The sequence below is a fragment of the Leishmania mexicana genome, chromosome 31 (assembly GCF_000234665.1).
Source record: "Leishmania mexicana MHOM/GT/2001/U1103 complete genome, chromosome 31".
Classification (NCBI taxonomy): Eukaryota; Euglenozoa; class Kinetoplastea; order Trypanosomatida; family Trypanosomatidae; genus Leishmania; species Leishmania mexicana.
This window is the reverse complement of record NC_018335.1, coordinates 61,712-74,559: the sequence shown is the minus strand read 5'-3', so window position 1 is coordinate 74,559 and position 12,848 is coordinate 61,712. Positions and strand designations below refer to the sequence as shown.

Sequence of the window (12,848 nt, the reverse complement as noted above, 5' to 3'; positions counted from 1 at the left end):
CGTGCGTGCGTGTGTGTGTTTGTGTTTCGACACGCGCTGCGTACGTGTGACTGTGCTTTGCTTTGCTTTCCCCCAACGGTCTCTGGGCTTAAGCACCAGGCACACCTCGCCCCCTTCCCCTTCCCCTGACGGATGACCTCTGCGCCGTCGTGGTGTTATTGAGGACCGGCTGCATCTGCAGATAAAAGAACACACAGGCAGACGAGACAGACGTGGACAGGGGCACCCAGTCCACACAGCTGGACCGCCGATTCGTTGCCGCGTGTGTGACTGCGTTTTGGCAGGGTGCGTGAGCACTCTCCTCTGGTGCATAAAGTGTGACGATATATATATATATATTCTCGTAGTGGATGCCGTCTGGGCACCATTACAGATCTGCAACGCTTTGTCTCGCCACAGGCGACGTCTCGGACTTTCGAACCTTTCTGCTGTGACTCCCTCACGTGCTCTCTCTGTCTCCATCCACCCACTTCCGATTACGCGGTGTTCGTTTTCCTTTTGTGTTGGCCGTCTTCACATCATCACCACTTCCCCGTCTGCTCGACAATTCGAAGCTCTTGTCCACCCACACGCTGCCTCCATCTACGCTGCGCACACGCACTCATCCCACGTACACGCACCCACCCAAGATCAACCAAGAAGAACGGCGCATCACTGCCACCGCCACCGCCACCAAAGGAGTCTCCACAGCGTTTCTTTGCAGAGTGTTGCCACCGCCTCTCTGTGTGCGCTTCCTTTTCTTTTTCGTCTACATCCTCTGCCGATCAGCAACGCTGGGTCTTACTAGCCCCGCCCCACCCCCTACCACTTCCCTTCTTCGCACCAGTGCCGCCGCTGCCTCTACACACCGCCCCTTCAATACACACCGCAATCATGTACAACAACGACCACAAGGCCACGGTGAAGAATGCCGACATGCCGGAGGACATGCAGGCGGACGCGATTGAGGTTACGCTTCAGGCAATGGAGAAGTTCAACATCGAGAAGGATATCGCTGCCTACATCAAGAAGGAGTTCGACAAGAAGTATCAGCCGACGTGGCACTGCATTGTTGGCCGCAACTTCGGCAGCTTCGTGACGCACGACACCCATTGCTTCCTGTACTTCTACCTCGGCCAGGTCGCCGTTCTGCTCTTCAAGTGCGGGTAGGACTAGTCGTTTTCCTTTTGGATAACAGCAACACAAGGAGGAACTCACGCCACCGGTTATCATATCCCCTCTCCGCGATGTGCCACCGATCCGCACAGACACACAGACACAGACGCCGACACAGACACACAACGGTCAGGAATAGAGCTTGGGGAGAGAGGCGATAGAGAGACGACCACAAAGTCGTCGAGCGGAGGCGACACCACTTTCCGTGTGTCGTCTTCGCAGCCGTTGTAGTCCTCTGTCCATTTTGTGTCTGTGTGTGTCTGCGGCGACCTGCGATGTGGGCATGTCCAAGCACACCGTAACGTGCCCACGCATACACTCTGGAGAGGGAAGAGGGAGGGGTGGCGTCTTGGGCAGCAGGATGGTGGGAGCTGTTATGCACACTTCCGTCTTCTTCGACTGCTTCTTCTTCACACGCGCGTGGCTTGCGCATGCGGACGACGGACACGCTTCCATTGAGTGTTTGTGCGACAACTTTTTATTTCACGTCTTGATATGCTTTTCTCCCTCTTTTCTTCCTGTCTTTTTGTTTTTGTTGGGCCGCTGTTGTGTGGGTGTGCGCGTGCGTGTGTGCGTGCCTCTCTCTGCCCTCACCAACCCTCCTCACCCCCTGCCTCTCTCGCTCGTCGCCAGCCCGTGCCCGCCCGCGCCTCCGCTTTCTTCTTTTGATGTAAGTCTTGTGTTCGTGCTTTGACTGTCTTTATGAGCGTCAAACTCGTGTTGTTACCAAGCGAGACTCTCGCTAGCTACATGAGGGGCAATGCAACACTCGCACTGCGGACGTGGACGCTGTTTGACTTGTTCGCGTGTGTTCCGCACATGAAGGGCACCGCTGCACGAGAGCACGGGTGCATGGGCGCACAAAAAGTAGCCGCACATGCCAAACTGTGCTCACTGTGCAGTAGCGCACGGAGTTGCGTTCGATGCAGCGGCGAAGAGAGAGTGGCACCATAGAAGAACGGCTGTGGGGCGGGAGGTGGTGCGGACGAGAGGACGTTGCGCGAAAAGGAGAACGAACAAAAGGGACATTCATGTATTTAGTTCTCTGCCCTTTGTTTCCCTCCTGTGTATCTGTGTGTATGGTACGTGTGTGTGTGCGTGTGCGTGTGTCTGTGCGCATCTTCGTGTCTTTGTGAGGGGATGAGGCGCCGAAGACGAAGAGGAGCACATCAAAAAAAAGCGGTGAAGTGAGCGAAACGGAATCGAGTCATGACAGCGAGAGGCAGAGAGAGTGTGAGTGAGAGAGTCAGAGGCCCCGAGGCTCAGTCTTGAGGTGATCGGACAAGTTGTTCAGAAGAAGCGAAGGCGACGGTGATAGTGAGAGAGAGAGAGGAGGAGGAGGAGTGGGGGAGCTGGGAAGACAGTGTGGAGCCTGCACGGCGCTCTCATCTCATCTCCGCCTCCCGCTCCTTCCTGGACGCCTCTCCCTCGTCGACGCGTTTTTCAGTGTTCTTCCTCTTTCTTTTCGCCATTTGTGATCTTCCTTCCCCACCCCTCCCGCGACAGCACCCCATGTTCGTACCTCACCTGCAACACGAACCATGCTAGTCAGGACTAACAAAGAATGTAATTTGAAGCAAACACGTAGCACATGCACTCGATCTTGCAAGCGGCGCTTACGTCTCTCTTCGGGGGTGTATGGAGCGCAGCCCTGTCGCTGGCTACCCTATCCCCATCCCTTTTTGTTGAGGGGCGTAATGCACTCCTGCCCGCGTCTCTGTTTTGGTCCTGCTGGAGAATGAGCACGCGCTGGTACGCCGAGGGAATAGGCGATCGATACCACTTGCAATGTGCACTCGTGAGAGATGCGGTGCTAGCGACTCTCAACACAGTACGCAGATCTTCTGCACTCCGCTTCAGGAACCGGCTACTTCCACGACGATTTGTCGACCCCTGTGACAATGCATCACCCCTTCCTCTTCTACCGATGCTCGACTTATCGTTGTTCCTTTTCCTTTTTGATTCGTATCTCTTATTTTCGTCTTGTACGCGTCGCCTCAGGTGAGGAGTCCGCAGCCGAGAGACTGCACCTCCCCCGCTTGCCTTTCTTTCTGCATTGGCTTCTCATTTTTTTGTCGCTTCGCTGTGGCACGCCCCGCCGCACACACCGCAGCTTGTACCCTGAACCGGTGCTTCAAGATCCAAAGTAGTTTCCCCCCTTCCCCCAACACTCGCTTCACTGCGTGTGAACACGTATACACGTTGTGAGGCAGAAAGCGACCAAGAGACTCCAGGTGAGCGGCAGGCGCGCGCAGAGCGTTCGCGCTCACCATGTTCACCTTCTCGTGCCAGTGCCAGAGTTGCCGGGGCAACCTCGTCGCGACGGAGAAGGAGTTCTACTTCACCTCATCTCTTTTTCGAATTGATCTGGCCTGGAGCAATGTGAAGCGAATCCGCCTCGAGACGCAGCAGGTGAAAGGGGTGCCAACGAGCGTGCTTGTGGTGGTGCTGCAGCACAACGAGGCCATTCAGATGCAGGCGAGCAGTCCCTCCGCGCAGAAGAAGCGCCTCTTGTCCTCTCGCAAGTACTTCTTCTACGACTTTCACGACCTCCTCGGAGCGGAGGAGCAGATCAAGCATCTCTTTGAGCAGTACCGGGCGTCCGAAAAGGCCAAGAAGGATGAGACGCGGGATGACTCAGAGAAGGGATCCTCGGCGACCACAAAGCAGCAGACAGACAAGGCTGGCGAGAAAGACGAAGTGAGCACCTCAGTCTCGGGCGCACCAAAGGATGAAAGCCTGAACAACTCCCGCACAACCACGAACCGCAATCCAGACTCTGACGCGCGACGAGCGGCGCTCGGGCTGCCCTTGGCAGGTCGGCGCGCGCCGCCATCAAACTCATCACGGCCCAAGTTTTCCGGCAAGCTGGTCAGCGTCCCTGTCGCAAGTGCCACAAAAGTCAAGTCGGGCAAGTACGCGCGACTCTTTCTCAAGTTTTACCGACACGTTGCTGCCGTGCTGATCGTTGTCATGCTTGCCCTGCTCACTCGACATTATGCCCACTTTGATGATCGGCCCGCGCAGAATTCCTTGCAGAGATCGGAGAAACTGCTGCGCGACATCCACGCCTTGTCAGGCGTCACCACAATGCTGGAGTCGTACGACAGTTACGAGACTCTGTGGCAGTACAACAAAAGACGGAAGGACCTGGCGGAGGAGAGTCGCACCTTAACGCGTCAGCTCGACCAGGCGGCGATCGAGCTGATGAGCCACTACGTCGCATTGCAGGCTAAGGTCACCACCTTGCGCGGCCACCGTGCCCAGCGCGTCGCGCGTGAACAGCAGAGCGGCACTCCGTCCCCCCCACCGCCACCGTCCACCATGTCGTCCGTGTTTGGCACGCCAATGACGGCCGCCGAGAGAGCGCGGCTCTTCTCGCAGCGCAAAGAGACATCCCGGGCGCGCGCAGGCAACCGCGGCGCCGCAAAAACCGGCGCAGGCCAATGCGGCGGCAGCGGCGCGGTCTGTAAAAAGGCCGCGAAGCGGAGAACTGCACCGCTCAAGAGCATGTCTCTGTCGCGACTCAAGGCGGATGTGCAGCGCTGGGTTCACCGGGCACAATGTGCATGGCATTATGCGATTAGCTTCCTATTCGAACCACCAGTGAGAACGTCGACGCGCCCCGCGCCCTCGGCGAGCGAGCATCACGACTTCGCCGAAGAAGCGGGATGGGTGGTTTACACCGAGACGATGGGCGAGCACTTCCGGCTTACGGAGTGGGTGTCGGCCGCCGAGTACGAAGACCGACTCCGTTGCCAGCAGCTCACTCAAGAGCTGCTGGAGACGGTGGAGATGACAGAGCGCGTCTTTGCCACCTTCAGCAACGTGTTCCTCATGGACCGGTACCGTAAGCTGGAGTCGGGAGAGGAGCGCGCCTCGCACTGGATGCAGCCTCTACAGACATTCCGCACTGTCACTGGCAGGGGCGAGTACTACGCGGCCAACGCGTTGTCGAGCGAGGAGGTGGCGCACGTGGCGATGCTACGCCGCTTTGTGGGCAGTCTCGTGCACAACGAACCCTTGGAGGCGGATCAAGGTCGCCGTCGCCGTATGGCTTTGCGGGTGGCCGACGCAATACTAAGCTACCGGGAAAGTGAGGTGCAGCTTCTGCGCGCGCGCAATCAGGGCAGACCTGTCAACGCCACGGAGCTGTGGCGAGTGCTGGAGGAGAAAGTGCTGCGTCCCGCCACTATGCCGCTGCGCGAGAGCCCCGACGTGGACAACTCCACCGTGTACCTCCGCAACCCGATAGCGGAGCTGCGGTTCTGGCACACACACGAGGCTGCCTGGCGTGAACATGTACTCTCGTTCTTCTCAGCTGAAGAGCAGGCAGAGATTCGAAGCAGCCTGGATACGGACCACAGGAGCCACAAAAGCCTTGTCGACCTAACGACTCCACCTGTAGAGCTCCAGTGGGTGAACCTGCCGCTGTTCCGTGGTCTCCTCTGCTTCGAAGGAATATCGTACCTGCAGGGTGGAACCAGCGAGGTCGCCGAAGACGCTGCAGGCGACCCCGGACAGGCATCAAAAGACGAGGAAAACGGGAACACCGACGAGGCGGCGAGCGACATCGGCGAATACAAGACGGGGAAGTCGCGCTCGGATTCCTCCGCCGACCGTGCCAGCACTCCGTCCCCCACGCCGGTGATCTCCGCTTACTTGTTGCCAGCATCACCAACACACAGCAGCGCATCCATCACGAAAAAAATGACACCGTCAAACCGCACAAAAACTGCTTCTTCGAGACCTTCAAAGACCCCCGAAACGTCATCGGACGCGGCGGCTTCGCCGCACCAGAAGACCTCAAGGGCTGAAGACCTATGGAAAGAAGTGAAACTTCGTTGGATTGATGACCTGAACGTCTTTCGGCTCGCCTTTACCGCGGACTCTGCGGGCCGCAGCGCCCACGCGACTCGCTCGCACTGCACGGTCGCTGATGAGCGCGGTGTCGTCGCTGATGCTGCCGAAGTACATTGTCGACTCTTTGGGATCGCTTCCTTGATCAACGAATTTTATGTGCGATACTTGACACCAACGGTGCTGCAGCGCTTTGGCGCCTTCCTGCGAGCACTTTTTCCGCTGTACTTCAAGTCTTACAGTGGCAGGGAGGTGTACATTTCTGCCCTACGGAGCTGGGGCACACAGGATCCCGCCGTGCAGCTTGCCATCACTCAGGTCACAGGCTTTGCTCCTGGGACAACCAGCGATGTCTCGCGCTCTCTCCTCTACATCGTCTTGCAGCCCCCTCCTCTCCTGCAGACGAGCGTCGTCTCCAACCGCCAGACGACCGTCGCGGTGATGGTACTGGTCCTATTTGGGGGAGTGCTGACCGCTCTCTACGTGATGCATTAGCATGTGCATCTACGGAATAGCATCGCGTACCTGTGTGCGTGTGCATGCTATCCTTTGTACTTCATGCTGCTTTGCCTGCTGATGCACGTGCATACATTTCTGTCGTTCTTTTTCGTTGTGGGAAACAGCCTGAGACGCACTGCTGGAGTGCGCACGGGGGTGTTTCTTAACAGTTTTCTCAGCTTCTGTTGGCGGCACGCACGCCACTCCTTCTCTTTTATGAATCCTCTCTCCTCGTCACACTCTCTTCGTGCTGTCCTCGAGGAGCTCACCTGCCACCCTCACGAGCACTGCCTGCACTTGTGCCTGTTCTTGTGGTCCTTTTTCCTCACCTCCTTTCGCATGGCTGGCTTGCTGGTGCGCTGTTTCCGTTGTTTTCATTTCGGTCTTCGTGCGCGATCACTCCTTCCGTGTTGGCGGTGGTCGGCTGACGTTGTCACAGGTGACTGAGTCCTTTACGCTGCCCATTTCTTTCTTGTTTCCTCTTCAACGCGTCCGTTTCTCTGCCATGCCACACGAGTCCCGCTCCGGTCTACCCACGGCCTGTCACCGTCCCACCGCGTCCCGCGACGAAGCGGCAGACACGCCGTGCAGCAATGCGCCCACTCAGCCGGCGGGGCACGGCCATCTGTCCTCAAACACCACCCACCCACCCGCCGCCCCCCGCACCACCAGACAGCCAGGGCCGGGTGGGTTACTCTCGAGACGCGGTGACACCTTGCCGAATCATGTGGATGGCACAAGCGTGCTCACGGTCGCCGGTCGCCCCGACGCAACGCACATCCAGGACCCGGCCGACGGCATCAGCAGCGATACGTCGCTCTGACCTCCAGCACGGCGCAGGCACCTGCGACCCTGTCACCACCAGAGGTGGTTCTGGCACTTGGCAAGGGATAAGGGGGTCAGGCTGCTTGGCTTCGCCGCAGAGAGGGAGAAGGCGGGGATACTGGGCCCTGTGGTGCCAGGCATTGTGCTGCCTCTTCCTCCCTCCTCCGTCATGAAGGACTCTATAGAGAAGAAAAAGGGAACACGCAGCGCAACGTCTGCTCGATTCTGTAGGAAAGAGTCGCGCGTCAAAGACTGAAGGTGATGTTGCGGTTCCTCCCCTGCCCAACGGAGTCGCAATGCATAGCGACGTCTCTTCGGTAATAGACAAAAAGCTGGCACGTGCTGCGCCCGTTCAAGTGCGCAGTGACATGGTGCCTGTGGTTTGAGAGGTCTTTGACTCTCCTCACCTTCCTCCTTCCCTCCCCGCCACTCTCGCTGGCACGCATGCTGCATGGATGTACGCCGTCGCTGCCGCCGGGCGCACCCTACCAATGTCATTTACAATTCAACATCGTATCCGGCCATGCGAACCCCCCGAGGTGAACGCAGCTCTCTGTCTCTCCCTACTTTCTGTTTTGTGCGCACTCTGCGCTGGTGCTCAGAGCCACAACTGTTGGAGCGCGCCTATCCCCACAGACACAGGCATACACGGTGCACACTCCTCTCTCCTTTAACAGACGCAGACGCATACACGGAGTCGCACAGACCCCACCCTCCTCTTCACTGAGGTACATCGGCGCACCCGCAGCGACGTGCTCAACCGAGTGTTAGGTTTCAGCGGAGGTGCACACATAGATCTCTGCGTCTCGGTGCTGCAACTGCTGTAATGGCACAGCTACCTTAGACCTCGCCCGCATCTTTTGTTTGTTTCTTTCCTCTATTTGACTCCTCTTTTTCTGCCAACTCTCTACGTTGTCCTTCACCGGCTTCTTTGCCCGTTTCGCAGCTGCAGCACGGCCGCGGCGTCTTACCGGGGGCCTCTGTGACCGGCGTGTGTGTGTGTGGGGGGTATAAAGGAGTCTTAGTCTCTCGATTTCTTTCATTTCTCGTATTTCTCACGAATTCAGCATGTCGATTCCACTGGAGAACTGGGGCCAGCTGAAGCTGTCGGTGGCCAAGTCGGAGCTGAAGTCCGAGGGCGATGCGGACGCAAAGAAGGGCGAGTGTGCGCTGGAGCTGCTCGCGCTCCCAAAAGGGAAGGCAAAGGACAACCCCAACTACGTGCCACATCCAATATTGAGCATCCCCATCTCGGCCATCGCGAGTGCCTCGGGCACCACGAAGAATGACGTCAGTCTTATCATGCGACCAACGGCGACGGCCGGCGCGGAGGACTTGGAGCTGAGGTCGATCCGCTTCGCTGTGCCTAACGTCTGCGTCGGTTATGAAGAGACGGAGATGGCTGGCAAGGTTATTTTGCAGGATATTCAGAGCAGCATGATGCAGTACCAGGAACAGTTTCTCCAGCGGCACGGCAGTGGCGGCCAGGGCGGCAAACTGCTCGCTCTCGCCGCGATGGGCAGTGGCCATGCCAAGCATACGGATGAGGTGGTGGTGGCCACTTTCGATGACGTACTCCTCTCGTACCCGTCTGGCAAGTACAAGATTGTCATCTCGAACTACAACGTGGTGCTGGAGGACAAGAAGAAGGGCGCCTCGAGCGGTCTCCTTAGCTTTTCCCTCTCGGACATTCAGAACCTGTTCCTGTGCGATGTACCCGTGTACTTCTCCGCCACAGAGGAGGTGGACGCGAACAGCTTGCCGCAGTACGTCGTGCTGATATTGAAGAACCCACTGAAGATTCGCACGACAACGTACAACCACGTTGTCATTTCCTGCCCGGCCGGCTTGAGCCTGGATGAGGAGCACCCGTGGTGCTGCGAGCTCAAGACGCAAGACGAGATCAACAAGACGCTCCAGCTTCCTCCGACGAAGGAGGGCGAGGAGCCGCCGTTGGTGCCAACGATGAGCGGCCGTGTGAGCGACATTCTCACACGCACTTTCAAAGCGATCGCCAAGGTGCCCGCGTACGGCGGCGTCAACAAGGAGTACAAATCGGTGCTCACCAGCCACACACAGTCTTCGATGCGGTGCCTCTTTCACGGGGCGGAGGGGCTGCTGTACATTGTCAACAGCGGCTTTCTCTACCTGCACCGCCCTGCCACCCGTATCCTGTTTAACGAGGTCGCACGTGTGGAGCTGGACGAGTCGGAAAGTGGCCAGGCCACCTTTCAGCTCATCGTCTTCACAGCGGGAGAAAAGGGCAACGACAAGTACGTCTTTTCGGGTATTGCGAAGGAAGAGAAGGAGGGTCTCCTCAGCTACCTCGCTACCAAGGTGACAGTCGTGCACACTGGCGGCGGCGCCATTGAGAGTGATGACGACGACGAGAAGGACGACGCCTCAGACGAAGAAGACGAGAGTGATGACTCAGACTACGACGACTCGGACGCCGATGAAGACGACAGCGGCGACGATGACGGCGACCATGGCAGCTCTCGCAAGCGGAAGCGCGAGGATAAAAAGCACAAGAAGGATAAAAAGCACAAGAAGGATAAAAAGCACAAGAAGGACAAGAAGGATAAAAAGCACAAGAAGGACAAGAAGCACAAGAAGCACAAGAAGGACAAGAAGGATAAGCATGAGAAGAGCGACACTTGACATCTTTCAGTGAACTGTCGAGGGGCTTCACGTGGGGAGGGGGAGGGGGATGGGTTGTGACTGTGCTGTGCAACGATACGACCACCGCTTCTCTGGGCGGAGGAAGATGCACCGCACAACGATAGGTAGCTGGCTCTCGCCAGCTATGAACGCTGCTTGTGGGAAGGCAGCCTTGTCCTGAATCTTTTGTGCCTCGTGTGATGTTCTACCCGTGTGCGTATCTGCGCCCCTTGGCCCTCTGTTGACGGCTTTGTTTGTTGGATAGCGGAGGTGTTTGGCCTTCCCGTATCGGAGAATGACTGGTGTGGTGCGGTACACGTGTAAAAAGTAGACGATGACCCTAACGTGCTACACGTGACCCGCTCCCCAACCAAGAAGAATGCTGGTAGCCGAGGGCTTTTGCACGCGCCTTTTTGTTTTGCTCTTTCGCATTCTAGTGACCCCACTCGCGGATTGTGCTGGGAGCTCGATCGGCAGCGCCGTGCGCACGCAAATGTCGTGTGAGCGCGCCCAGTACCCCATCCTCTGAGTCTCTTGACTTGCGATGAATTTGCATTGGCCCAAGTAACGTGACGAGGAAGCGTGTGTGGGCGCCGTGCGAACACATCGATGCTGCAGATCTTCTTAGTGTTTCATCTCACTTCGTTTCTGCTCTACTGTTTATCTTTCAGCACTCCTGAGGCGACCAACACTGCGCTGAATAGTAGAGAGAGCCCATCTGACCGCACTCCACGGTGGCGCCTACGTGCACGTCACAGCCATCGAGGCGGCGCTGTAGTGTCTGTGAGCAGCAAAGAGCCCCTCTCCTCTCCGCTGCGCTGTGCGCGGTGCTTCCTGACGTGTGCCAAAGGCAGAACACAAACACAATTGGGGCGCCGCTGCACAGACGTACACACTTGCGTACGGATCGACACGTGATCATCTGCCGCTACGTAAGGGCAGTATCACGAGAAGCTGCGGACTGGTGTTAGCCATGCGAGGCAAGCGCTTCGCGACGCCAACGGGGCAGCCCGGGATGCGTCAAGGCGGCTACGTGCAGCTGCACACCGTGTCTTCCTCTACTTCGCCCGGGCGGTGGGCGACAGCGAAGCAGTGCGGGTGTAGTGCTTCGCAGAAAGAGCGGTACACATCCCAGGCAGGTTCGCGTCCGCGCCAGACGGAAGCGCACGCACTCTCCACCTCAACACTGGAGCGACGGCTTCAGGGGGTGCAGAGAAGCATTATGCAGAGCAGCATGCCAAGCACCTCGGTGCATCACATGCTCAATGAGTTAGTCGACCTTAGCCACAGCATTGCCGCTCTACTGGAGCAGGGGCAAATGTTATCGCCCACCGGCGCCCCTAGTGCAGCGGACCGGCAACAGGAGGCCAGTCTCAAGACACAGGAAATCGAACGCATTGTGCGCAGGGTTGAGGCGCACTTTGTCGATCGCATTCAGTCGCTGGAGGCGTTAAATGCCTCCTTGGCGGAGGAGGTCCGGCAGCTGCGTGGGGCGCTTGTGACGCAGCGCGCCAACGGTGCTGCAGGTCGGGCGAACGTCCTGCACGACATAAGTGGTAGTGACCTGCAAGAGGATTCAAAGACGTTGGATGCTTGGGAAAAGGCGTCGTGGGACGAAACCGGCAATGGTGCTGCCGTTAGCGAAGTGGAGCAGCTGCGGCGCGTACTGGTGGCGGAAAAGCGCCAGCGGTTGCGTGTTGAGGAGCAGACGCAGTCGCTGACGGAGCAGCATGCGAGGGTGGTAGGGACGCTGGAGCGGCGACTCAAAAAACAAGAGGAGCAGCTCTACGATCTCATCGCTGCCATCGACAGGGGCTACAGGGGCGGGTCAGCCACGACGTCTGCCTCTCCAACACGCTGCACCGAACGCGGCTCCTCTCATAGGCTTCCCACACCACGTCACCTCCTCCGCCAGCAGCTTGCGCAGCACCAGCAGACGCAACGGGCACTGCAGCAGTACAAGGAGAATCTCCACCTTGAGCCTCCGTCTCCGGCGGGGAGCGACGAGGTGGCGGCCACCATGAAGGAGCTTGGGCTGGATGACGTGCGGCGCACTCTAGAGCTGATTAGGTCAAGCAAACCCCTTACCGTGCAGGAGCACCATCATGACCAGGAGGAAACCCATACGTCGCCGGCTGTTCGTTTACCACCACACACTGTCCGCGATGGGCCGGCCGTGGTGCACTCACCTACAGTCTGTTCACAGGTGCCGCTACCTGCTGCTGATCGAGCAGCTTGCACCTCAGCGAACGAAGTGGACGAAATCACGGCGTTCCTCGAGAACATTACCAAGGAGCTGGAGAGCCTTGACTCTCAGTAGGTCAGCGACGGCACTGCATTCTTTCCCCCTTCCTGCTTAAGGGCTTCTCTTCTCATGCTCGTTCTTCTCGACTTCGCCTGCGCTTCTTGTTGCACTGCACATACCACCGATGACCGGCGGTCTCACGTTGAGCAGCAGGTGTGCCGCGTCTGTGTCGCTGTGAGTGCTATGTGTGTGTGTGTGGACGAGTGGAGGGTGGTGGTGGTGGTGGACCGCGTTTCCTACTCGGGCAGACGTCGGTGACGACTCGTTTCGTGGCCTCCCGCTTCTCACCCCTCAACTCCCCTCGCCGCCACCCCACTTCCCAAAGAAAATAAAGGAGAGGAAACGCCTCACTCCGTTGCTGTGCACCACTGCGTGTTTGTGGCAGCTTCAACAGACGCACGCTGGCGCATAGACATGGACGTTGTTTTTGGAGCTTGTTTTCGTTTCATACCGTGGACAAGAGTGGTGACACCGATCCGGGAGACGGCATGTCGCTGCCGCCATCTTGCACCCCTCGTCGCTAAACCTCCACATTTCGCTTTTT

General features: G+C 58.0%; 4 protein-coding genes across 4 annotated transcripts; all 4 read left to right on the top strand.

Moving 5' to 3' along the window:
• Positions 1–873: 873 nt before the first annotated feature.
• On the top strand, positions 874–1,149 carry LMXM_31_0230 (dynein light chain, flagellar outer arm,putative; the record flags this gene model as incomplete). The annotated part of the gene is made up of 1 exon (XM_003877814.1): positions 874–1,149. The coding sequence occupies one exon, from the start codon at positions 874–876 to the stop codon at positions 1,147–1,149; it is 276 nt and encodes a 91-aa protein (XP_003877863.1).
• Positions 1,150–3,426: 2,277 nt separating this feature from the next.
• LMXM_31_0220 (conserved hypothetical protein) lies at positions 3,427–6,510 on the top strand (the record flags this gene model as incomplete). The annotated part of the gene is made up of 1 exon (XM_003877813.1): positions 3,427–6,510. The coding sequence occupies one exon, from the start codon at positions 3,427–3,429 to the stop codon at positions 6,508–6,510; it is 3,084 nt and encodes a 1,027-aa protein (XP_003877862.1).
• Positions 6,511–8,406: 1,896 nt separating this feature from the next.
• LMXM_31_0210 (conserved hypothetical protein) lies at positions 8,407–9,999 on the top strand (the record flags this gene model as incomplete). Its single annotated transcript, XM_003877812.1, has 1 exon — positions 8,407–9,999. The coding sequence occupies one exon, from the start codon at positions 8,407–8,409 to the stop codon at positions 9,997–9,999; it is 1,593 nt and encodes a 530-aa protein (XP_003877861.1).
• Positions 10,000–11,233: 1,234 nt separating this feature from the next.
• LMXM_31_0200 (conserved hypothetical protein) lies at positions 11,234–12,319 on the top strand (the record flags this gene model as incomplete). Its single annotated transcript, XM_003877811.1, has 1 exon — positions 11,234–12,319. The coding sequence occupies one exon, from the start codon at positions 11,234–11,236 to the stop codon at positions 12,317–12,319; it is 1,086 nt and encodes a 361-aa protein (XP_003877860.1).
• Between the last annotated feature and the right edge of the window lie 529 nt (positions 12,320–12,848).